This window comes from Cervus canadensis, chromosome 30, assembly GCF_019320065.1.
Source record: "Cervus canadensis isolate Bull #8, Minnesota chromosome 30, ASM1932006v1, whole genome shotgun sequence".
In the NCBI taxonomy this organism is placed as follows: domain Eukaryota; kingdom Metazoa; phylum Chordata; class Mammalia; order Artiodactyla; family Cervidae; genus Cervus; species Cervus canadensis.
In genome coordinates this window covers 35,485,436-35,507,726 of record NC_057415.1, presented here as the reverse complement: position 1 = coordinate 35,507,726, position 22,291 = coordinate 35,485,436, and the positions used below count along the sequence as shown (strand labels likewise).

At 55.5% G+C, this 22,291-nt stretch overlaps 1 protein-coding gene across 7 annotated transcripts in view; it reads right to left on the bottom strand.

Moving 5' to 3' along the window:
- Positions 1 to 22,291, bottom strand: part of COL27A1 (collagen type XXVII alpha 1 chain) — a 150,196-nt gene that overhangs the window by 18,473 nt on the left and 109,432 nt on the right. For 6 of the 7 annotated variants that reach the window (XM_043453017.1, XM_043453023.1, XM_043453022.1 and 3 more), the window contains 20 exons: positions 20,884 to 20,937; positions 16,798 to 16,905; positions 14,391 to 14,444; positions 14,170 to 14,277; positions 12,942 to 12,995; positions 11,924 to 11,977; positions 7,599 to 7,655; positions 7,376 to 7,429; positions 6,559 to 6,612; positions 6,220 to 6,273; positions 5,380 to 5,433; positions 5,189 to 5,296; positions 4,612 to 4,719; positions 3,658 to 3,765; positions 1,896 to 1,949; positions 1,345 to 1,407; positions 778 to 831; positions 602 to 637; positions 475 to 492; positions 232 to 267 (listed from right to left, as the gene is read on the bottom strand). In XM_043453017.1, coding sequence (XP_043308952.1) covers positions 232 to 267; positions 475 to 492; positions 602 to 637; positions 778 to 831; positions 1,345 to 1,407; positions 1,896 to 1,949; positions 3,658 to 3,765; positions 4,612 to 4,719; positions 5,189 to 5,296; positions 5,380 to 5,433; positions 6,220 to 6,273; positions 6,559 to 6,612; positions 7,376 to 7,429; positions 7,599 to 7,655; positions 11,924 to 11,977; positions 12,942 to 12,995; positions 14,170 to 14,277; positions 14,391 to 14,444; positions 16,798 to 16,905; positions 20,884 to 20,937 — 1,290 coding nt within the window. The remainder of the gene's footprint in view (positions 1 to 231; positions 268 to 474; positions 493 to 601; positions 638 to 777; positions 832 to 1,344; positions 1,408 to 1,895; positions 1,950 to 3,657; positions 3,766 to 4,611; positions 4,720 to 5,188; positions 5,297 to 5,379; positions 5,434 to 6,219; positions 6,274 to 6,558; positions 6,613 to 7,375; positions 7,430 to 7,598; positions 7,656 to 11,923; positions 11,978 to 12,941; positions 12,996 to 14,169; positions 14,278 to 14,390; positions 14,445 to 16,797; positions 16,906 to 20,883; positions 20,938 to 22,291) is intronic. The other variant, XR_006266600.1, reaches the window with a different exon arrangement.

The window sequence follows — 22,291 nt, the reverse complement described above, 5'->3', positions numbered from 1 at the left end:
AGGCTGGGTCTGTGTCTGATGGGGACTGCATGCTGCAGTCCCGGGGGCTGTCGGGAGCCAGGAGGGGCTCTCAGGGCATGAGAGAACCCCCCGCCCTGGTCTCTGCCGGGCTGAGCTGTACTCTCCCGGAGGCCTGGCCTGTGATGTCAGGGCCAGTCCTGTGAAGGCCGCCAACACAGCCTGGGGTCCCACCAGCTGCCCTGCAGTTCAAGGGGCGCACACACTACCTACCGGTGGGCCAGGCTGCCCTCTGGGACCGGGAGGACCCTGGAGGAAGAGGAGAACAGTGAGGCCCTGCTCAAAGGCCTCTCATCCCCCATCCCAGCCCAGGCCTCCTCCTGAGACCCAGGCACCCTGGCCACCCGCGTACAGACCGAGGTCCCAGGACATGACTGGTGACGGCAGGAGAGCCCAGAGTGCCTGCCGCCCCCCGACTCCACCATCCCCCCAGCCCTCACACCCCAGCCCACTCACCCTCGGACCTTGCAATCCCTGGAAGGGGACAGAAGCGGGGAGACAGAGTTAGAGGAGCAGGCTGAGCTGGGCCGCCCCCCTGCCCACCCCCCGCCCCGCCCCCCTGCCCACCAGCCCGTCCACTCACCAAGTCCCCTCGGCTGCCTTTGTCACCCTTGGGACCCTGCAAGAAACCATGGCCCAGTGAGAGGGGGCTCGGAGGAGGAGCCCCACCGCCCAGATGGGGAAACTGAGGCTCGGACTGGCTCCAGGTCATACACAGTCTTGCCCCAGCAGCCTTTCTGGCCAGCCCCCTGCACATACCTGGCGTCCCGAAGGCCCCAGGATTCCTAGGGGCCCGATGATACCTTCCTTTCCCTAAAGGGGAGAGAAAGGCTTGTGTGTCCTTGTCCCAGCGCCTGGGAAACAGAATCACCGGGACAGGAGGGTAGGGGGCAGCCTGAAGGCCCCCAGGAGGTGGAAGGGAGACCTCCTTGGCGGGGCCAGGCCGCGTGTCTGCCAAGCCCATGCGATGTGCGTTGGGGTGGGCCATTGGTGGGGGACGGGAACAGGTGAAAGCGGGAAAGATGGCAGCCCCGCTGGCAGGAAGGTCAGGAGCAAAGGTGTGGAAACCGGGTCGGGGGTGGGAGGGAGGTTTGAGAGGGAGGGACACATGTGTGCTTATGGCCGATGCACGTCGTGTGCAGAAACGAACACAACGTTGTACAGCAATTATCCTCCAATTAAAAAATAAATGGTAAGAAACAGGAGTGGAGACAGTGGGCAGAGAGGGCTCCAGACCGAAGGATCAGGAAGGATGACGTCACCCAGCTGATGGCTGGCCGGCCTCGGATGACTGACCATGCTGGGACAGACCGGGAGAGGACTTACCATCAAGCCAGGGGGCCCCCGAGGGCCCTGGATGCCTTTGAAGCCGATGTCTCCTTGGGGGCCCTGCAGGAGGCGGAGAAGGGCTACTGTGTCTGGGTGGCCGCTGGGCGAGGGCTCCAGCAGCTCCACCACCCCTGGGGTCTGCCCAGCCTTTGCCCTCCCGGTCAAGAGATGTCTTCCCTGAGAGGCTCCAGAAAGAGCAACAAATGTCCACAATTAGTAAGCAGCAGGCAGGGTGCTGGCTCTGCGCTAAATGGTATAGGCCTAATCTTCATTGTAACAACATTTTGCTGCTACTGTGCCCATTTTATAGATGAGAAAAGTGAGGCTTGGAGAGACCAAGTAATTTGCTCAGGCACAGAGCAGATACACTGTGGAGCTGGGCTTAGAACCCAGGCCTGCTGGAACGTGAGGCTGGGAGACAAGGTGTTCATGCTAGATTCTGGCTGTGTCCCAGCCCCCATTGCATAGGCCCAAGAAATATTTGTTGAATGAATAAATGAACAAGCAGGTAGATAGACAGGACCCCAAGAGGAATACAGAATCTGTACCTTGGGTCCGAAGAGGCCAGCCATTCCTGGGAATCCCATCTCGCCAGAGTCACCCTACGGGGAGAACAGGATGAGACGGCAAATGAGGCCAAGACAAGGTGCCCGGCCAGTCCGGCAGGACCCCCGGGCCTGCCTCCTTGAAGGGATATCAGCCACTCCACCTCGAGGCGATCAAACAAGTGTGACTAGCTCACAAACATGATGCCTTATAGCAGTGGCTAGAAATGCCAATACAATGTTGAACAGAAGTGGTGTGAACAGGTATCCAACTTATTTCTGCTCTTTGGGAGAAAGAATTTAATCATTCACTAGGAATCACAATATTAACTACAGATTTTTCATGACTGTCCTTTATCAAGTTGAGGAAGTTTTTTCTATACCAAGTTTGCTGAGAATTTTCATCAGAAATGGAGTCGGATTCTATCAATTGCTTTTCTTGGCATCTACTGAAATGATTAATTAGATCTTTTATTTTAGTCTGGGGAAGATTGCAGGCAGGAGGAGACAGGGACAACAGACGATGAGATGATTGGATGGCATCACCGACTTAATGGACATGAGTTTGATCAAATTCTGGGAGATGGTGATGGACAGGGAAGCCTGGTGTGCTGCAGTCCATGGGGTTGCAAAGAATTAGACACAACTGAGTGACTGAACAACAAATTTTAGCTTGTTAATATGGTGAATTATATTGATTTATTTTCAAATGTTATACTATCCTTGCATTCCTGATCTTTTTTTTCCTGATTCACTTGATCTTCTTTTTAAAAAAAAATACATTTCTTTATTTGACTGTGTTGGTTCTTACCTGCAGCATGTGGGATTTTTATTTTATTTTTAGTCATACCATGCAGGATCTGTACTTGTGGCATGTGAACTCTTGGTGGTGCATGATCTAGTTCCCTGACCAGGGATCAAACCCGGGCCCCCTGCATTAGCAGCATGGTGTCTTAGCCACTGGACCCCCAGGGAAGTTTCAAATCTCACTTGATCTTGACCTGCTATTCTTTTAATGTATTCTTTGATTGATTTTCCTAAAACAGTATTGAGAACTTTTGTATCTATACTTCTGAGGTATATCTGTCTGTAGTTTTCTTTTCTTGTAACCTTTGTCTGGCATAGACATCAGGGTGATGATAACCTCATAGCATGTGTTTGGAAGGATCCCTCCCCTTCAATTTTCTGGAAGAGTTATGCAGAATTGGTATTTTTCTTCCATAAACAACAACTGGAATTTACCAGTGACGTCATCTGAACCTTTGTGGGAAGTTTTTAAACTATAGATGTAATTTCTCCAACAGATACAAGGCTGTGTGTGTGCTAAGTCACTTCAGTCTGACTCTTTGTGACCCTATGGATGTAGCCCTCCAGGCTCCTCTGTCCACGGGATTCTCCAGGCAACAATACCGGCGTCGGGGATCTTCCCAATCCAGGGATTAAACCCATGTCTCTTACGGTCTCCCACATGGATAGGTGGGTTCTTTACCACTAGCGCCACCTGGGAAAGCCGGGATTCAAGGTTATTTCAGGCTACTTAAGGTTCTGGTTGGGATGGTCTCTCCTCACTCTTAAGGGACCACGCATATCTCATTTCTCAGCTTTCTTCCATCCCCTCATCCCTGACTCAGGGGAGGCAGAGTGGTATCTCGTGCCCATGGAGAGTGTTGCTCTGTGCCTTTTACAGAGCGGGAAAGTGGCTGGTGGGTCTGTGTGTGTGTGTGCTCACGTTTGTGCACATGTGTGTTCCCTGGGGCTCACTCACCGGCTGGCCTTTGGATCCAGGCTCCCCCTGGTTCCCAGGAAGCCCCATTCCACCTTCTGTCCCTCGTTTGCCAGGGGGTCCCATCTGCCCAGGTAACCCACTTTCACCCTTAAAGAAATACACCAAGATGACCAGTCAAAGGGAGAAAACGGCTCTAGAAGATGAGGAGGGCAGTTGGAGAGATAGAACAGTGATTCCACTGGGTCAGTTAACATCTCTGGTTGCTGGGGCAACAGGTGTAGGCCTGGGGATTGGGGAGGGTGCTCAAAACTTCAGCCTCCTTAAGAAGAAAGTCTCTTTTCTAGTTCTGGCATTGAAAGGCCCACTTCCTGTCCCTTCTCCCACACACCTTTCCTCTTCATTGTTTCTTCCCAACAGGCCAAGCAGTCCCTACCTCCAATCACGCTGTTCCTCTTGCCTAGAATGTTGCCTCCCCTTCTTGCCTCATTTAAATCTTCCACGGGCCAAGGCCTCCTCTCCCCTCTGCCCTCTGTCTTTAAAGAGGCTTACAACCTCTCTCGAACTGAACTTCAAGCTCAGAGGGTGACAGCCCTGCCATCTCAATCTTCCCTTCAAGTGTCTAACCCTGGGCTCAGACAGCTTCATGAATGCCTCCCCTGCCGATCAAGGAAACTTCTGAAAAGATGCCTTGGAGGGTCCCAGCAGCTAGCAACAGCCATTGCTCCACAAAGGCCCACAAGAGGGCGCCCACGGACAACTCAACAAAGAGTTGACAGCCTCAAAGGCCTGGTAGGGGGCAGTATTATAGCTCTGGGGATTAACCTTTAAGCCAGGTTCAAGCCTGGGGATGGACCCCTGAGAAAGTAGACTCCGTTTTCCACACGGTCCCTGGGACATGGGTGCCCATGTCAGCACTGTAGTCAGGGTCTCTGTAGTCAGTACCAACGCAGAAAGGGTGGGGGACGCAGATAAGAGGATTAACAAGTGTCTGACCTTGAATCCTGGGGGCCCCTGTGCCCCAGGCAAGCCAGCCACACCTGGATCTCCTCTCTTCCCAGCGGGGCCCATGGGCCCGGGGTCACCGTCATCTCCTTGCTCCCCCTGTGAAGAAAGAGGGCAAAGGAAGATTTTTCATGTTTCAGGAAATAGGCAGCCAAAGGAGGCAGGGTGACTTCAAAATCCACCAGCGTGGGAGAACCCTGGTGGAGGTGGAGGTGGAGGTCAGACTCGGGGATGGAGGCCGTACTGCCTGTGTGTGAGAATGGCTGGACCAGCGGGACGAGAGGATTTGAGGATTCGTGGGTGGGGAGGAGAAGGATCTTAAGAACCAGAAGCTCTCTGCCCTGGACAGGGGTTGTCCCTCTGGGTGCTCGCATGGAGGAGAGACAGTGAGACAGGCCATCATCCAGAAGCCACTGCCCATGCAGGAAGCTTCTAGATATGCTGGTTCTGCCCATCCAAGTTCCCAAACCTGCTCCTCCTGGCCCGTGGCCTAGGCACCCCGCACCCCACCATGCGCACACCTCATCTCGAACGGAGACACCCTCTGTTAACCCCCAGTATGGCTCACCTGCTGTCCAGCTTGACCATCACGGCCAGGAAGCCCATCTGGTCCAGCAACACCCTCGGGGCCCTGTCTCCCCACCACGCCCCGAGGCCCCGGGAGCCCCTGCAGGCCCTGGGGGTAAACAAGAAGCTGGTGAGGGCTTCTGGGGAGGGCAGCGGGTGGGGTGGGCAAGCGAAAAGTTGCGGGCCACTCACCTGGATCCCCCTCCGTCCTGGGGCCCCAGCCTTGCCTTGCTTTCCCTTTGGTCCCTGAAAAATCAAGGGGCACATGATGGAGGCTTCCTGGAGGAGGTGCAGAACCCAAGGGGCTCCGGAAGGGAGATCCCTCTGTGGCTCAGCCCTGCCCCTCTACCTCGGCATCTGAATCTGCCAATGGGCCCAAGCACCCCCACTCACAAGCCCAGGGTCAAGGCTGGCCCTGGGACCTGCCAGATGTGGCCCCTGGCCCTGCTCTGGGCCCTGGGCCCTCACAGGGAACCCTGTGGCAGAGGCTCCAGGCATTGGCAACTTCCTGGTGGGAGCTGAGTCCCACCGCTGGCAGGTCCGTCTGATCGTCAGGGGCGTGTGTCTGCACCCCTGGGAGGAAGTTGAGGGCATGGAGACAGCCCTGGCCCAGCCTCAGTGGAGGCGGGTGCAGGAGGCCTGGCTGAAGGCAGGCAATTCCCTCTCCACCGCCTCCGAACGCCTCCATGAATGGCACCCTCCCCGTCTTCCTCCACACGCTCTCACTTCTCTGCTCCCAGTTTTCTTTCTGCAGTGCATTGTGGTGGAAAGGGAGCCCAGCTCCGGATCTTGACTGCCCGGGGTTCAAATCCCACTGGCTGACCGAACAGGCGGTCCCCCTCCCAGAGCCTCTGTGACTGGGACTGGTCATCTCCCGTCCAGAAGGCCGGCTGAAGGAATCCTGGCTGGACCACAGCCTGCAGGGCCCCGTGGTCCCCTCTCTCTCATCGCGCCCCACTGCTGCCTCCCACATGCTATGTGCTTAGGCCCGTCCCAGGGTCTACCTTCCCCGTGAGCATCCAAGCCGCTTACCTCTTCCCCTTTCGATCCTTTGGGGCCCGGCCGTCCCCGGGGTCCCGGATGCCCCTGCAAACCAAGGTGAGATGACGCAAGGCAGCCCCAGGATTCTCTCCCGGGGAGGGTGGCCAGTCTCCGCCTGGAGGGGGAGGGGTGGGGAGGGGTTTGGGGGTGCAGGCTCTGGGGGTGCCCCCAAGGTTAGGGCAGGAGAAACCAGAATGGGCTGTCCCAGGCCCTCCCGCAGGGTGGGTCCCTTTAAGCTTTAAAGAGACCAAATCTTTAATTCCCCCACTGCTCCTCCACCAGCCCCCCCTCTCAGGGCAGGAGGGGGATGGGACAGGAAGCACCACTCACGGGTTGGCCCTGCTGGCCTGGATTTCCACGGAGGCCTTGTACACCCTCCTGCCCCTAGAAGTCAAGGAGAGACAGGTGAAGGGGCTCATCTTGGAGGCAGTGGGGGCCAGGGCAAATTCTAGCCTGGAGGACCCCAAGGAAGCGCTTGTTCTTCCTAGCCATGTGGCATTGTTCCCCTAAGTCTCAGCTTCTTCATCTGGGAAATGGGTGGGAAAGAATCCACCTGCCAGTGTAAGAGACAGAAGAGACTCGGGTTCGATCCCTGGGTTGGGAAGATCCCCTGGAGGAGGAAATGGCAACCCACTCCAGTATTCTTGCCTGGAGAATTCCATGGACAGAGGAGCCTGGAGGGCTACGGTCCATGGGATTACAAAGAGTAGGACACAGCAGAGCAGGAATCAAGGAAAGGACTCCTGCCATCAAGGACGAAGGATGAGGAGCCTGGGTGGGGGTGGGGGTGGGGGTGGGGGCCTGGTGCTCGTTCAGTGGCTCGTCCTCATTGCTTCTGCTGGGAGAGCTGTTCTCAGTCACAGATGGGGATACTGAGGGTCCTGGAGGGGAAGGGTCTCTCTCCCCTGCCCATCCTCTCCCTCCCTCAGGAAAGATCTCGGACCCTTCCCCTTTCAGTATGAATCGATCCCCGAGCCCTTGGGGATGGTGGATGAGCCCCTGGGGATGCTTAAACCCTGGGCACTAGTGGAAGGATGGGCCCGTTTCCTGGCGAAGGCTGTTCTAATTCCAGCTTGCACAAAACAGAGGCCAAGGAATGCCCTCTTACAACGCGATGCTGCCAGCAAGCAGGAGCTCTGATACTCACAGGGTATCCAGGGTCCCCTGGTTCCCCACGGTCTCCTCGATCACCCACGGGGCCCTAAATGAAAGGACAACAATAGAAGACTGCAGGGGGTGCCAGACCCGGGCCTCCTGGGCCACGCCCTCGGCGGAGCTCGCAGCAGCCTCCCCCCTCCCTGGCTCCCCACACGCTGGGGCTTGGGGCTCCACTCTGGCAGTGGTCCAGAGGATGGGGGGGGGGGCCTTACCCGATCTCCAGGTGGTCCGGGGGGCCCCTCAGCCTTGCCATCCTCGCCCTGTTCCCCCTGTGGACACGAAACCAGCATTAAGATGACACTCCTGCTCCTGGTGAATTTTGGGAATTCCAGACACTCCACATTGAGGCCAACAGGGCCTTCATCAGAGATGAAGAACCCAGTATACTTAGGGTTGCAGACAGAAAGACCGAGGCCAAGAGGGAAGGGAAGACATGGGGTCCAAGGCAGACCCGGGCAAGGAAGCAGGAATTCGGAACACAGGATGCTGCTCCTCACCCTCCCCTATGCTAGACTTCCCCGGGGGCTTCCCTGGGGGCTCAGACGGCAAAGAATCTGCCTGCAATGCAGGAGACCTGGGTTCGATCCCTGGCTCGGGAAGATCCCCTGGAAAAGGGAATGGCTACCCACTCCAGTATTCTTGCCTGGAGAATTCCATGGACAGAGGAGCCTGGCGGGCTATGGTCCATGCAGTCTCAGAGTCAGGCACAACTAAGTGACTATCACTTTCATTTTCAGGCTGGATACCCTGAGGCTGACACTCTCAGGCTGTCAGCCAGGATAGCTGAGCAGAGACTTGGTCACACTTGGCTTTGTAGGGGACCAGCTGCCCAGGCCTTCAACAGGGCCCTTCTGGTCTCAGAGCTTTTTCTCAGCTGCAAAATGGGGGGTAGTGGGGCAGTGAAGGGGACAGTGTTGATACCCAGGGAAGGTGGTGGGGCTTCCATGAAGTGATGCATAAGTCCCTGCACGGTGCTCAGCAGGCAGTGACAATAATTCCGACAGCTGGCAAGCGTGAGCACCGACCACCACAGTTGCACGCAGACACTCAATGAATCCTCCCAGCGCTGGGTGTGCGCCAAGTCCCTTCAGTTATGTAGAACACTTTGAACACTATGAACTGCAACCCACCAGCCGCCTCTGTCCGCAGGATTCTCCAGGTAAGAATACTGGAGTGGGTTGCCATGCCCTCCTCCAGGGGAGCTTCCCAACCCAGGAATCAAATCCACGTTTCTTATGTCTCCTGTATTGGCAGGCGGGTGCTTTACCTCTAGCGCCACCTGGGAAGGCTGAATTCTGCCAAAAGCCCTACAAAGTAGGTGATATTTTTCTCCCTAGTTTACAGATGAGGACACGGAGGCACAAAGAGGCGGTGTGAGCTGCTTAGCCATTCAGCCCTCAATGAAAGAGCCCCTTTCTCCGACCCTTGCTGGGAGAAGGTGGGCCGAGAACCTGCTTTAGGATGAACCTCCAACTCTTGATGGGAGCCCCAGGGAAGGCCCTGAGCCTCCCTAGGAGGCACTCAGCAGTCGCCCACTTGCAGGTCTTGCTCATAAGACAGTTTCCCGTCTGCAAAATGAGATTGTTATGTCTCATAGTGCTGCTCTGATAACCCAGGAAGCAGAGGCATGGTAAGCTCTCAGCACAGAGAGAAGAGGCTCTATAGAAATTGCTGTTGTTGATAATGATAACAGCTGGGAGGATGGGTGGCAGGGAGGTGGTCAGAGAGACTGGGGGAAGAGCAGAGTTCAGAGCCAAGGTCCTTGGGTCATGGCAGGCCACCCCGGGCCCCGGTCCGCCCGCAGGACAGGTGGCTGGAAGCCACGTGCCAGCTACAAGGAAGGTGCAGGCAGAGCCTGAGGGCTCAGCATGATCTAACCCCAGACAATTAGTGTCACCTCCCATGGGGGGACATGCTGGGCAGGCGGCTCAAGCCAGGGCACCTCCAAGCCCCCTGGCTGCTGGCAGGGACTGAAGGGGAGGTCTGAGAGGCAGGAGAAAGGGGACAGTCCTGGGGGCTGGAGCCTGTCCCGGGCCGAATCAGTCCTGAGGGCTGATGGCCGTAAGCCTTGGCCTGGGGCCTCTGTGGCTCCTGTGGGCAGAGACGGAAGGCAGGAGAGTAGGCCTGAGGACTAGAACCAGCTGTAGGCAGGAAGCGGGGGTGGGTGGCTGGCCTGAGAAGCAGGGATTCCCTCTCCGCCCTGAACACTCTCTATGGCTCCTTGTCCCAAGGCTCCATCTTCCTGTGAAGGGAGAGAGCTGGACTGGGGGGCTTTACCTACTGTTTACCTAGTGGGTTCTGTGTGCCAGGCCCTTCATGAGGCATGTTTCATAGAATCCATATAACACGCTTATGCTGCTGTGACCATTGGTCCCATTTTACAGATGAAGAAACTGAGACCCAGGGGAGGAAGGGTCTTAGCCAAGGTCACACAAGAATCAAAGCAATGACTGGGCCAAAAGCTAGCTATACAGATATCTCCCTCTCCTACCCGCCACACATTGTAGCTGAATTTTGGGGATGCATTTTTAGCACCCCAAAACGAAGCCTCCCATTCCCCCTTTCTCCTTGTTCCCAGAGTCCTATCCCATCTCCAGTCCCTTGGGCCACTGCCTTTGAAGATAGACACATGCCCCAGAGGGAAGCCCCAAGTTGAACAATATATTGGTTCATCTAAACGTCTTGTTTCTGACTGGAAATGCGAGGCCTGGCATCAGGCCTGGTCTGAATCCTGGTCCTACCATACCCCGCGCTGATCCTGAGCTAGTCCTATAATGTCAAGGAGACTCTTTCTCCACCTGTCGAGTGGGACCCGGACACCTCTGTGCCAGGGTCATGGTGATGAGTGTGAAGAAATCCTGGGGAGGAGGTCTGCCCTGGGGGGTCTCCCCCAGGAACCTGCTCTTCCTCCCTCCCTAGTGCCATCCCGCTGTGACTAGTCAGATATTCATTCACGTGGCGGTGGTGGTGTTCAGTCACTCAGTTGTGTCCAACCCTCTGTGACCCATGGACTGCAGCACACCAGACTTCCCTGTCCTTCACCATCTCCTGGAGTTTGCTCAAACTCATGAGCAGTGATACCATCCATTGAGTCAGTGATACCATCCAACCATCTCGTCCTCTGTTGCCCCCTTCTCTTCCTGCCTTCACTCTTTCCCAGCATCAGGGTTTTTTTTTCCAATGAGTCGGCTAGCTCTTTAGGGCATCATTTCACAGCCCCCAACTCAGAGATGAGAACATACTAAATATTAAATCATTATAATAACCATTATAAATCCATAAACACCTGTTGGTTAGCAGATGAGTGACTGAACTCAAAATAATACCATAGAAGTCAGAAAGTGCATCTGGCTGACATATATGTGATGTCCTGCTTAGCTTCATGTGCCCAAGGTACCCACCCACTTCACAGATGAGGCAATCAAGGCTTGGGGAATCCTGGGGCCCCTCCCAAGGCCGCAGCAGACTCAGGGCAGATTTGGGGTTAGGATCTAGTTCTCAGCAGGCACAGGGACTACTTCTGGGGCCGTGGATGGCCCAGAGTGAAGGCACCCTCTTGTTTCAGGCTTCGTGTTAACCCTTTCTGTGCCAGCCCTGGCAGACTGTGAGGGCCGAGGAGGGACTCGGGGTCCTGTGTGCGGCTTGTGTGGCTTCCTGTGGCATGTGTCAGAGCCTGTGGGCCCACTCCGATTGCAGAGCTATTCTTCTCCAAGCAGGAGGAAGGGGCCAGCTGGATGGCAAGCTAGGCCAGGGTGATTCACTCAACAGCGGGATGTAGTTAGTGGGGAGCTGACTCGGCAAAAGGGCAAGAGAAAGGAGGCTTGGGGAGTTGGGAACAAGGATTTCGCGGTGGGCGGTGGGGTGGGGTCGGGGGCGCCCGATAGGAGCCTGTTCCCACTGAGCCATCAGGGGAAGAGGGAGAAAGGAAGGAGGGACTCCGCTGATGTAAGACCCAGAAACTTGGGTCCTAGGCTAGCTCGGTGCTGACCCTCAGACCTGTAGGATCCACATCCCCACCTACACAGTGGGGAGGGGTGTGGCCATCAGTGAGGTTCCTTCCACCACTTCCTGTCTTCTGTTGAATCTGGAGCCAAGGGGTGGGGCCTGGACACACCTTCCTTCTGCCTGGGCGGTTCCTGGCCTTGAAATGCTGGTGCTTCTCACTCATCATCCCAAGCCCTCCCCCGGCTCTCGCTGGGTGATCTCATTCACAAGTGAGGCTTTGCTCCCCCAACTTCACACAGATGACTGATGTCCATTTCCCCTGCTCAACTGGAAGCCCCAGGAAGGCAGCAACTGTGTCCATTTTTGTTCTGGTGCCAGGCACAGAGATGACACCCGAGATACCTCTGCTCAATGTAGGTCTAATGAGTCCTGCCTGAAGGCCACAGCCAGGATGACACTGGGCTCTGGGCTGACCACGGTGTGGACAGGGGTGAGCCATGAACCCACGCTAGCCCAGCCACAGTGGCCCCAGGACTCGCTCCCAGCAGCCCCAGATATGGAAAGCAGCTGCCACCCAGGACCAGACACCCACCTTTTCACCCTTGGGGCCAGGAGGTCCGAGGGGTCCCATGATGCCTTTGTGTCCCTGCAAGAAATAAGACGGCAGGGGGTGAGAGCACGGGGGAGGGAGGAGTTGGGAGGAGCAGAGGAGGAAGGATAAGAGCTCAGAGGTGGAGACACTCTGGGCTGTGCGATCAGGTCCTGGCTCTGTCCCAACGTGCCGTGTGACTCTGAGCAGGCTCAGAGCCTCTCTGAGCAATGGCCTCCTGGACACGCCATGTTGGTCCCAGACACTCCTCTAAGGGGTGTTTGCTTGAGTGGCTGAGGCCTCTGCTCATGCATCTTGGAGCAGACCTGGGTCCAGATCTCAGCAGAGCCCCTAGCTGTGTCCTCCTGGGCAGAGGCAGGGGGCAAATGCTTGCCTCAGCAGGCTTTCCCAGGCCGGGGTGAGGCCTGAAGATGCAGACCCCCACCTTGGGCTCCCAGCACCCACTCTCCGGCTCCCCTCTCCTTTGCCCTCTGCCTCTCTTCCTCCTCCTTCTCTTTCAGACACTGCATCCCACCGTCAGGCTTCAGAAGCTGTCGGGCCTTGCACACACATTGTTTTGGCTCCCCGAGCCTCAGTTTCCCTTTCTGAGCAAGCCGCATGCCGCTCTGAGGCCTCACCTCCCAGATGTCTAACATGGGTTTGGCTCAGCTGCCTCTAAGGGGTGTGGGGTGGGGGTGGGGGTTGCCAAATTGGATGCAAAAACAGGCTCCGACCCACCACTTCCTCAGAGAGCAGTTGTGAAGTTCAGACACGAGGTGTGTGCGGCACCCACCATGGGAAAGAAAGACTTAGCGAGGCCAGGGATTCAGGGGAGGTCTCTGTTCACCCCAGCCCTGTCTGGCCCACTGGTGGTCGGTGGACCCAGGTGTTCCTGGGGGCCAGGGAGACCATGAATCTGTGTGGCCCTCGGCTGGGAGGAGGTGGGGGCAGTGGCCGAGGCGGCCTGAGTCCAGGCCTGCAGGGCAGAGTTCCAGAAAGTGGGGAGGTGAGAGCTCCTTACGTCGTAACCGGCCAGTCCCGGCTCTCCTTGGGCCCCCATCCGTCCTGGAGCACCCTGTGAGGGGAGAAGACCCCAGTTGGTACCCAGTATGCCTCTCTCAGAAGGAACGCGGACACTGTCTCTCCCACAGGCTCCCGCCCACTTCAGCCCAGCAGCCTGGCACGTCCGCTCTGCTCAGAAGCCGGTCCGGAGACCGAGGTGGAAAGCAAGCAGCTCTCCGGAGCACTCCTCCTCCCCCAGCCCTTCCCTCTTCCAGCTCCAGAGGTTTAGAGAGCCAGTTGCTAAATTTTCCCCAATTTTGTGAGCCAATTATTAAATAAAACCATGATGAAAAGTTAAATTATATGAACTTACAGATAAATCAATTATATTAAAAACACAGATGATAAATATCCCACACTCATCTCTTCCTAATTATTTTATGACATTTTGTTGTTATCTAGGCTCATGAGGATATTTCTGTTGATTGAATCTGTGTGGCGGAAACACTGTTATCCCTGGGTAGCCGGTATGTGCAGGGGAACAGTTCCAGGACCCCCTGTGGATGTGGAACCCTGGGGACACAGACCGACGCTACCAGCTAATGGAGTTTTCTCACACATCCCCTCCAAGTCTGCCTTCAGTGACATCATGCTGGTAGCTGGAAATCGGCTACCGTGGGAGCATTTACACCACAGAATCTTGCAAATTCCATGAACCGGCACAGCTGTTTATCGGCGCACATCGGCGCATAGCTCAGAGATGCCGCGTCAGCCTTGTCTGTCCCCTTCCCTCGCTTCCTCTTGGGGTCTTCCTCCTGCTGCAGTGATCAAACCCTTAAGGGGCCCTTCCTTCAGGGCAGGCCAGCAATGGGCTGGACCACCCTCAGGGTCACCCAGGTGATCTGCAGTAGCTTCATCCTGCTCCCCCATGAATCTATTTCCAAGGGGAAAAATCCTTGTCCAATAAAAATACCCCCAAGGGTCTTGTCCCCTCCCCACACCCTGACAGCAGGACTTGATAATCAGGGGTTATAAAGGGCTTCAGAAGATCCACAGACCCCCTTCAAATGGCAAGAAATTCTGTGCTGTATGTACTTTACAGGGGGAGGGAGCTTCTGTAGGTACCCAAAGGGATCCATGATTCCAAAGATGTGGCTGGGAGGGCAGACACAAAGTGAGGTGGGCAATGCTTTCCTCTCTGCACTTGGCTCCATGACCCTCACCCCAGCCACCCAGAGAGTTCTCACCGTTGGTCCCAGGCTGCCCCGGGACCCTTTAGGGCCTGGGGTGCCAAGGGGTCCAGGATCTCCAGGGACGCCCATCTCACCCAGCTGTCCTTGGTAGCCCTTGGCACCCTGCAGTGGAGGAGAGACAAGGTGTTGCCAGGTGTCTGCAGAGGGGAGGGGAGGGCGGGAGCTAGGGGGCAGGGACATGACCGATTCAGGTGGGAGGAGGAGGGGGTCCCTACCTTGGCTCCCGTCCGGCCCTTCTCGCCTTGCTTCCCTGGTTTTCCTTCAGGACCCTGAAAGGAAAAGAGGGGAAGAGAGAAAAAGATGAGCAATGAGAGGGAACTGAGGGAGATCCACAGATTTGCAGAGCATGAGGTCTCGAGGCAGACTGCCTGGGTTCAAACTGATTCTGCGCTCAACGCCCCTGTGACCTTGAGCATCAGCATACTTCCTGCGATCTACATCTTTGCCAAGTAGGGGCAGTGGCGGTATTGGCCTCACAGAGCTGACAGCTCTGGGCCTGACAGTCTCAAGGTCTTTTGCTTCTCCAGTAATTAAATACAGCGTGGCCTCAGTCATGGGCCAGGTACTGCATCTGAACTCTGTATCATGTTTTGTGCAATTCTGGCCACAGCGCTGGGAGGAAGGGATTGTTTATCCCATGTTAGAGCTAAAGAAACAGTCTCGGGGAGACGGAGACCCTGTGGACACTTATCACCCAGCTAGGTAGAATGAAATGTGGATTCTTACTTTCTGGGACACCCCTTTTCCTAAGCTGGTCCTGTCTGGGCAATTGTGAGTCATGATTACAGGAGCTGGTGGCATTTGCCAGTGGGCTGAGGTGACTGCAATGGCTGATTCCCCATCAGCAGGGGGAATGAGTCAGGGACAAAGAATGCGGTCCAGGGCCAGGGAGACAGGAGTCTCCCCCAGGACAGGGCAGCCTGCTGGCCGCTTGTTCTGACAGGCCCATCTCCAGCTGGGAGCATCCCCAATGGTGTGGGAAACCCTGAGTAAGGGTGAGAGCATCCAGTGGGGTGAGACTGTGGGGCCAGAATGAAGACATTTGCTGGGCCCCCATCCATATAGATGTATTTCTGGAAAGGCCCTGATGGCTCATAAAATTCTATTTTTAAATCCTCCACTGTTTCCAGGCCACAGAGTGGGAGATTCCTGTTCTGCAGCCTCAATGCCAAAGACACTCAAATACAGGCCTCTCATCACCTCTGCCACCCGACACACACTCAGTCTGGCCCCAGCGAACCTCTTTCCAGTCCCAGCGTAGGAGAGTTGGCCGTGACAGTGAAATATGGACAGAAACACTGCAACACCACCACGGACACCATCCCCACCCCCAGATCCACTGTCATACCCCTGCCTCGGCCACCACCATCACCAGTGCATCAGTCCCACCACCATCATCAGCCCCGCCATCATCACCATCACCATGCCATCATCACCACCACCATCATCATTATCACGACCACAACTGCCATCATCAACCCCACTGTCAGCATCACCATAACCACCGTCCTCTTCACTAACATCAATACCATCCCCTCCATCATCACACACTAACACCATCATCACCACTGCCACCAGCGTCATCATCATTCCCATCACCATAGCCACCGACACACCAACATCAGTACCACCACCATCATCATCCCATCATCACTACCATCGTCATCCCATCATCACCATTCCCACCACCACCACCATCTCACTGACAAACACCATCGTCATCACTACATCATCATCACCATATCATCATCATCACCATTCTCACCACCACCACCACACTGACACCATCATCACCACCATGCCCATCATCATCACCATCGCCATGACCACCGCCATCATCCTCACTATTGCCATCACCACTATGTTCATCACTATCATCACCATCCCCACCATCATCACTATGTCATCACCACCACCAGCTTCAGCCACGTCCTCCTCCGTACTCATAATGTGCTATATTTCTAGTTCATTTTATAAAGTGCTTTCCTATCCAAAGTTTCATCAGTTCTTTAGATGAAAAATCCAAGGCTGAGAGAGAGGCAGTGATGCGCCTAGAGTCACAGTGATAGTGGATGCTCGAGCCAGAACTCAGCCTTTGGGCTCTTAGGTCAGGGCTATTTCTGCCACATGTTTCTGCCCATTCCACAGTCGTGATGCTCAAAAGTTCACTAAGAAAGAGCTCCTGGTACACTGGAACTCAAAAACGATCTTAGCACGTGTTCTTCCAAAGCCTTCATCATACCAAAGGGGTGACCCAGAGAGGGCAAGAACAAGTGAAAGGTCACGCAGCAAGTTGCTGATGGAGAACTGGACCAATGCCTCTCCTGCTAATTTCAGTGTGGCCGAATGTGGGGGGTGAGCAGGATGAGGTCAGCAGGGTCCAGGTTTGTGTAGGGCACAGCAGACAGACCAAGGAGAGTGACATTATTCCTGTGGGCACTAGGAAGGTACGGGAGGGACACAGGTTTGTGCTCTGCAAAATGCTCCAGTGAAGGAAGGATAGAAGCACAAGATCCTTTGATGGCTGCTGTCCAACGACCTCCCACCCAACCGCCGGAAGGCACGAGAGTATTATTCTAACCCAGGAGCCACAAATGCTGGCACACAGCTGTGCACACTCACCCGGACGCCAGTGATGCCAGGAGGGCCGGGGGGCCCGTCCTCGCCCTTCAGCCCCTCTTGGCCCTTCTCGCCACGTTCACCATCAGGCCCGGGGTCACCCCTGTCCCCCTGGGGTGGAAAGACATGAGGAAGGAAGACAGAGAGAGAATAAATTAGTCACTAAGTCCATCAGAGGTGCCAAACCTCAGGGCTCCATTGGGATGTCCAGAGCTGACCAGACCCTGGATTCCCCTGATGGCTCAGCCCAAAGGGTCAGCTTGGCACAGATAGCATGCGGTACATGACGTCGTCCAGGGGCTCTGCCTTAGGCCAAGGAGCCGGCCAATCAGAGGGAAGAGAGGATCTCAGCCACGCCCACCCTGTGGAGAGGAGGGACAGGCTGGAGGGCCGAGATGTTTTCTCTCCAGCCCTGTAGACACATTGGGAGAAGAAGAGCCTTAAAAAGCTTAAGGAAATTTTTATAAAGGAAAAAATTCAGCCGATTCAGCCTCTCGGAACAAACTCTCTCCATGTTTCTGAGTTGTATTTTCAACCCTTGTTTACACAAAACCATTTACAACAAGCAAAAAGTAATAGCTTCAATGGCTACATCCCAGGCTCAGAGCGCTAGAACAACTGTTCCAAAGCAATGAAATTAGTTAGTAAATTTAGCTTTAAAGGCTTAATCCAATTGGACTGCACGTCTCCATCTATTGTTTTTCTTAAATGTCTTACTCCATTTACTGCGGGTACGCGCTCCCTTTGCTGTCTGCTCCGAACAGCTCTCATTTTCCCTGGCTGCAATGCATTCCCTCTGTTGGGTGGGTGGCGGTGAATGCTTACACAGCACTTGTCATTTCAGGCCGCGTTCTAGCAGGCCGGGCTGTGCCAGGATGGGGCTCTCGCCCTCGGCCCCCGTGAGCAAAGCAGGTGCAAGGGCTGCAGGATGGGCATGGGTGCGGGGAGGAGCAGGGCAGCAGGGGCCTGTGGCCGGTCTGCAGGTGGCTGAGCTGTGACTGGAGAGAGAAGCCCCCGAGGAAAGGGTATGAAGCCACGGGTGGGAGGAAGGGATGGGCGGAGGAGCAGGCTTGGAGAGGCAGAGAGCATCTTTGCCAGTTCTGTTTTCTGGCGCCACACTTTACGAGGGACGCTGACAGACTGGTGTGGGTCCAGCAGAAAGAGCAGGGTGCACAGGGCAAGCAGCGGGAGCCTGGGAGCCAGAGCGCTGAGAGCAGTCTGCAGGCCGGTCGCGCCAGGGCCCCAGGCTCTGGGTGTCGGCAGCTGGGGCCCAGGATGGCTGGAGCAGTTTCTAGCTCTGGTCCGAGAGGATGCCCCAGTGAGTAGGTGTGGGGGGCGATCCAGAGATGACACAGCTGAGGGAGGCAAGAGCCAAGCTGCGGTGTGGGCCAGTGCAGAACAGACCTGGGCACCAGGACAGGGCCGAGCAGGTGGGTCTCTGAGGTCCCTTCCCACCGAGATGCTCAGACTCCAAGCCCAGCCTGGCACGGAGACAGGGCTGGCCCTGACGATCCTCCTGTGGATGCTCTTGGCTCCAGAATTCCCGTTCTGGCCTGTTATCCTGGCCACCTGCTCTCCTCGCCCTCAGAGGCGGGCAGCCTGTTCCAGGTGGCTGGGCTGGCTTTCTGCGAGGGGCCCTAGCCTGGGCCCTGCAGGGACACTGGCTCCAAGAACTGCCCAGACCCCCAGAGCCTGGGTTCCCACACACCCAGTGGTGGATTCCATGCAGAAAGGGCTCTGGGGGTAAAGGACTAGGGTCCCAGAGTCCAGGACATCTGTCAGTGCTCAGAAGGGTGTTTACAAGATGCCCAGCTCAACCCTCGATATTTACAGATGGGGAAACTGAGGCCCAGAGAGAGGTAGAGACTTCCTAACGCCACATGTGAGTTCACGGCAGAGCACAGGTAAGACCCTGGGTTCTGGTTCTTCTCACTCCAAGGTTCTCTGCTCAGGGGACAATACCTCCTTCCCGGCTATTGGATTCAGATCTCAACAGTTGTTGACTTGGGCAAGTTTCCTCATTTGCAAAATAAGCATCAAAGGGTTACTGTGGGGAGTGAAGGAGATAATCCATGTAAATAGCTTAGCATAGCATCTAGTGCCCAAGCGCTGGATAAACGTGAGCTATTAGCAGGAATCCCTGTCATGGTTGCCACCATCAGCTGGTCGTCAGCAAACTCAAAAGAGATAATCAGCATAAATGAATGATAAAGTGCTGTGCATGTTTGAGAGGCTGTTTTCACCATGAAGGTGATGCTTGGACGAATGCCATGAAGGGAAATAGATTCTCTCCTGGAGTCACTCCAGGACCCAGGAAGACGCTGTGCATGCATGCTAAGTTGCTTCAGCTGTGTCCGACTCTTTGCAACCCCATGGCCCATCAGCCTCCACTGTCCATGGGATTCTCCAGGCAAGAATACTGGGGTGTGTAGCCATTCCCTTCTCCAGCGGATCTTCCCAACCCAGAGATTGAACTAGATTCTCCTGCATTGCAGGCAGATTCTTTCCCATCTGAGCCACCAGGGAAGCCCAGACACCACACATCTGCATGACTGCTCCAGCCCTAGGTAGAATTGGCTTTGGAGGGAGTGGGAGAGGAAGCAGTAGGACCCTGGAGCCTCACAAGTGAGCAGCAATGACTGTGTGAGGCACCCAAGCCTGGAAGATCCCCTCCCACCCCAGCTCAGCAAAGATTCCAAGGAGATGAAAGGTGACTGCCCAGAAGTGGAGGAGGCCCCCACACACCATCCCTTGGTTTCCTCATCTGTCAAATGGAGGCGGTAATGAATCCAGCTCGGAGGGTTGCTGGGAGAATTAAATGGGTTAATTCATCTAAAGCTCTGAAGGCAGGTGACGCAAGCGTACTGAGTGTGCAAAGCATTTTAGCCAGAATGTTCATCGGCATCATCGCAATTCATGCAGGCACTTGTCAAAGAGTGTGGAGAGGCCATCAGCTGCTCTGGGTCTCTGGAGCCAGACCCTAGGATGCAGCAGGGCTGGAGGTGAGAGAAGGCAGACAGATGGCAGACACGGAGTGCTCTCAACCTTTCGGGCAAAAGGCAGGCAGATGGGGAGCCAGCCAGGGGCCTGTCACCTAGGCATCCTGGGGACGGGGCAATGCAGGCCCAGAGAAGGGGGTGCTTATCTGAGGTCATAGGAGAATCAGTGGTGACCGAGGGAATCCTGGGATGTGACACTTGGAAGCCTGGGCTGGGCAGCTGACAGGTCAGCCCTGGGAAAACCCACCGAACAATAGTTCAGGGCTAGGTCAGGGGTGAGGGCCAGGGACAAGCCAGGGCTGGAGGTGGGGACTGGAAGGTCAGAGAGCGATGCCCACCTGCCCTGGGGTTTGGGGGAGCCCTAGCACCTCCTTAAGGCCCCAGCATCTGTGGCTGACAGATGAATCTCAGCAGCAGGGCTGAGATGGGCCCACATGCTTTGGTGCCATCGAGCCCTGGGTTTGAATTTTGGATTTTCACTCACAGCCATAGACTCTGGATGAATACACTTCAGCCTGAGCCTCAGTCTCTTCACCTTTAGAATGGGCGCATGGTGCAGAGAGGTAGCCGAGTCTTAGGTCTTGCCTGTGCCAGTTACTAGCATTTGTCCTTGGACATGTTGCTTAACCTGAGTCTCAGTTTCTCATCCAAAGACAGGACTTACCCCATAGCACTGATCTAAGTGATACATACAAAGGGCTTAGTGTAGTCCCTGAGAGCCTGTGACTAGTCCTCCAGAAATAGTGGCTGTGAGTCATGGGTGGTGATTACCCATATCAAAGCTGCTGGCCCGGTACCACCTTGAGCCAAGAGAAGCTGCAGTCTTGAGGAGAAAGGCGGCAGTGAGGAGCAGAAGGTGGGGTTGGTTCCCAGTCCCACCTGAGCAGGGAAGGGAACGGGCGCTAGGCAGGGCTCACCCCTACACAGCCTGCACGCCCTAGAAGCTGAAGGACTGAACCCAGAGTTTATGAGAACACAGTGCTTCTGGGGGAATACCTGGGTATTGGATGGGAGGGTAGTGGGCCCAGAGGCAGGAGGCGGCCCCAGAATATTCCCTCTCCCCCAGACTCTGCACCAGAAGGACACTTACCTTCAGCCCGTCAGGCCCTGCAGGGCCACTGTCGCCCTCGAGGCCCGGCTCTCCCTGGAAAGGGCAGTGGGCAAGATGAGGAGGCATTATTGGGGAGGGGGTCCCAGTGTGGTTTTATTTCCTCCCCCGCACTAGGGCAAGACCCCAACCCCTGATCTCCTCTAGCAGTGCCCTGGAATGCCTGGCACAACAAGGAAGCGGTGGAACAGACCCCCAAACCACAGCCTGTTCTGTGTGCAGGGTGGGGTGGGGTAGGGGCTACCCAAGATAGAAAGTACTGGTCCTGTGTCCAGGGGGGCTGGTTGGACTGGGGAGGTGAAGCCTACTGGTTGAACAGGCTTTGATGTCAGACCTCGATGCCCCCACTGGGCTCCCGTGCATGGTGGTCTGGCCACGAGCAACCTCCATAGCCCCCATGGGTGTCTGTTTCCTCATCTGAAAATGGGCTGATGTAGTTCCTTTAAGGGTTCCTCTGAGAGCCAGTATAAGATGATAGTTGTTAGATATATTCTTCTGGGAATTTGGAGTGAGGCTTCATAAAACACCTTGGTGGAATCCCATTTCTCAGATGAGGAAAGTGAAGCCATTTCTCAGACTTTCTTGCCAGCAAGTTTGGGAATGATACGAAGTCCCTGAATCTGCATCTGATCTTCAGTCAGGTTCCCTGCTTGCCTTTCTAGCTCCAGAGATGCCTCTGGATGCCTCAGGTCTCTAACGGGCTGTCAGACAAAGTTTGTGTCTCCCTCTGCTTGTTCAGAGCTATTCAGCATCTGAGCTGGAAGGGGCCTCGGAAGTCATCAAATGCAGGAGTGGCACAGACGGACAGGTGTGTAGATTCCATCCTTGATGCGTCCATGGCAGGCATCACCAATCCACCTACTAGCCATTCCTCCTGTGTCCCTAGCAGACATCACTAATCGATCTACTAGAATGAGGCTCCATGAGGACAGGGCCTTCTGTTACTCATTGCTGTGAAGTGCCTGGCACATAGTGGGCATCAAGTGAGTGAACGTCATACTCATTCCCAGTGAGCCCAGATGGAGCCTCAGGATCCTGCTTAACATGGCACTCCAAGAAACTACACTGCTCAATTTTCATTGACAGACAAGCCATCTGAAGGCTTCAAGCTCCACACTCATCCTCTAGTGCCCTGTGGCCTTCTCCTCTCATTTCATGTCTTAGCTCTGTTTGTGGACCCTCTTAACTTTAGGCAGCGAGTAACAGGAGGCATGGGGAAAGGGACAAATGAGAAACTGGATCGGGTGCTCGGTGCCCGCATTAACCAAGCCCTCCACACTAACTCTCCCTCACTCCTGGGCCCCACCTTCCCCCATCCATAAGGCGCTAGAAGATGCTTGCTCTGTATCCCTCACAGCACCCCAGAGTCCACATTTAGGCAGAGACCTTA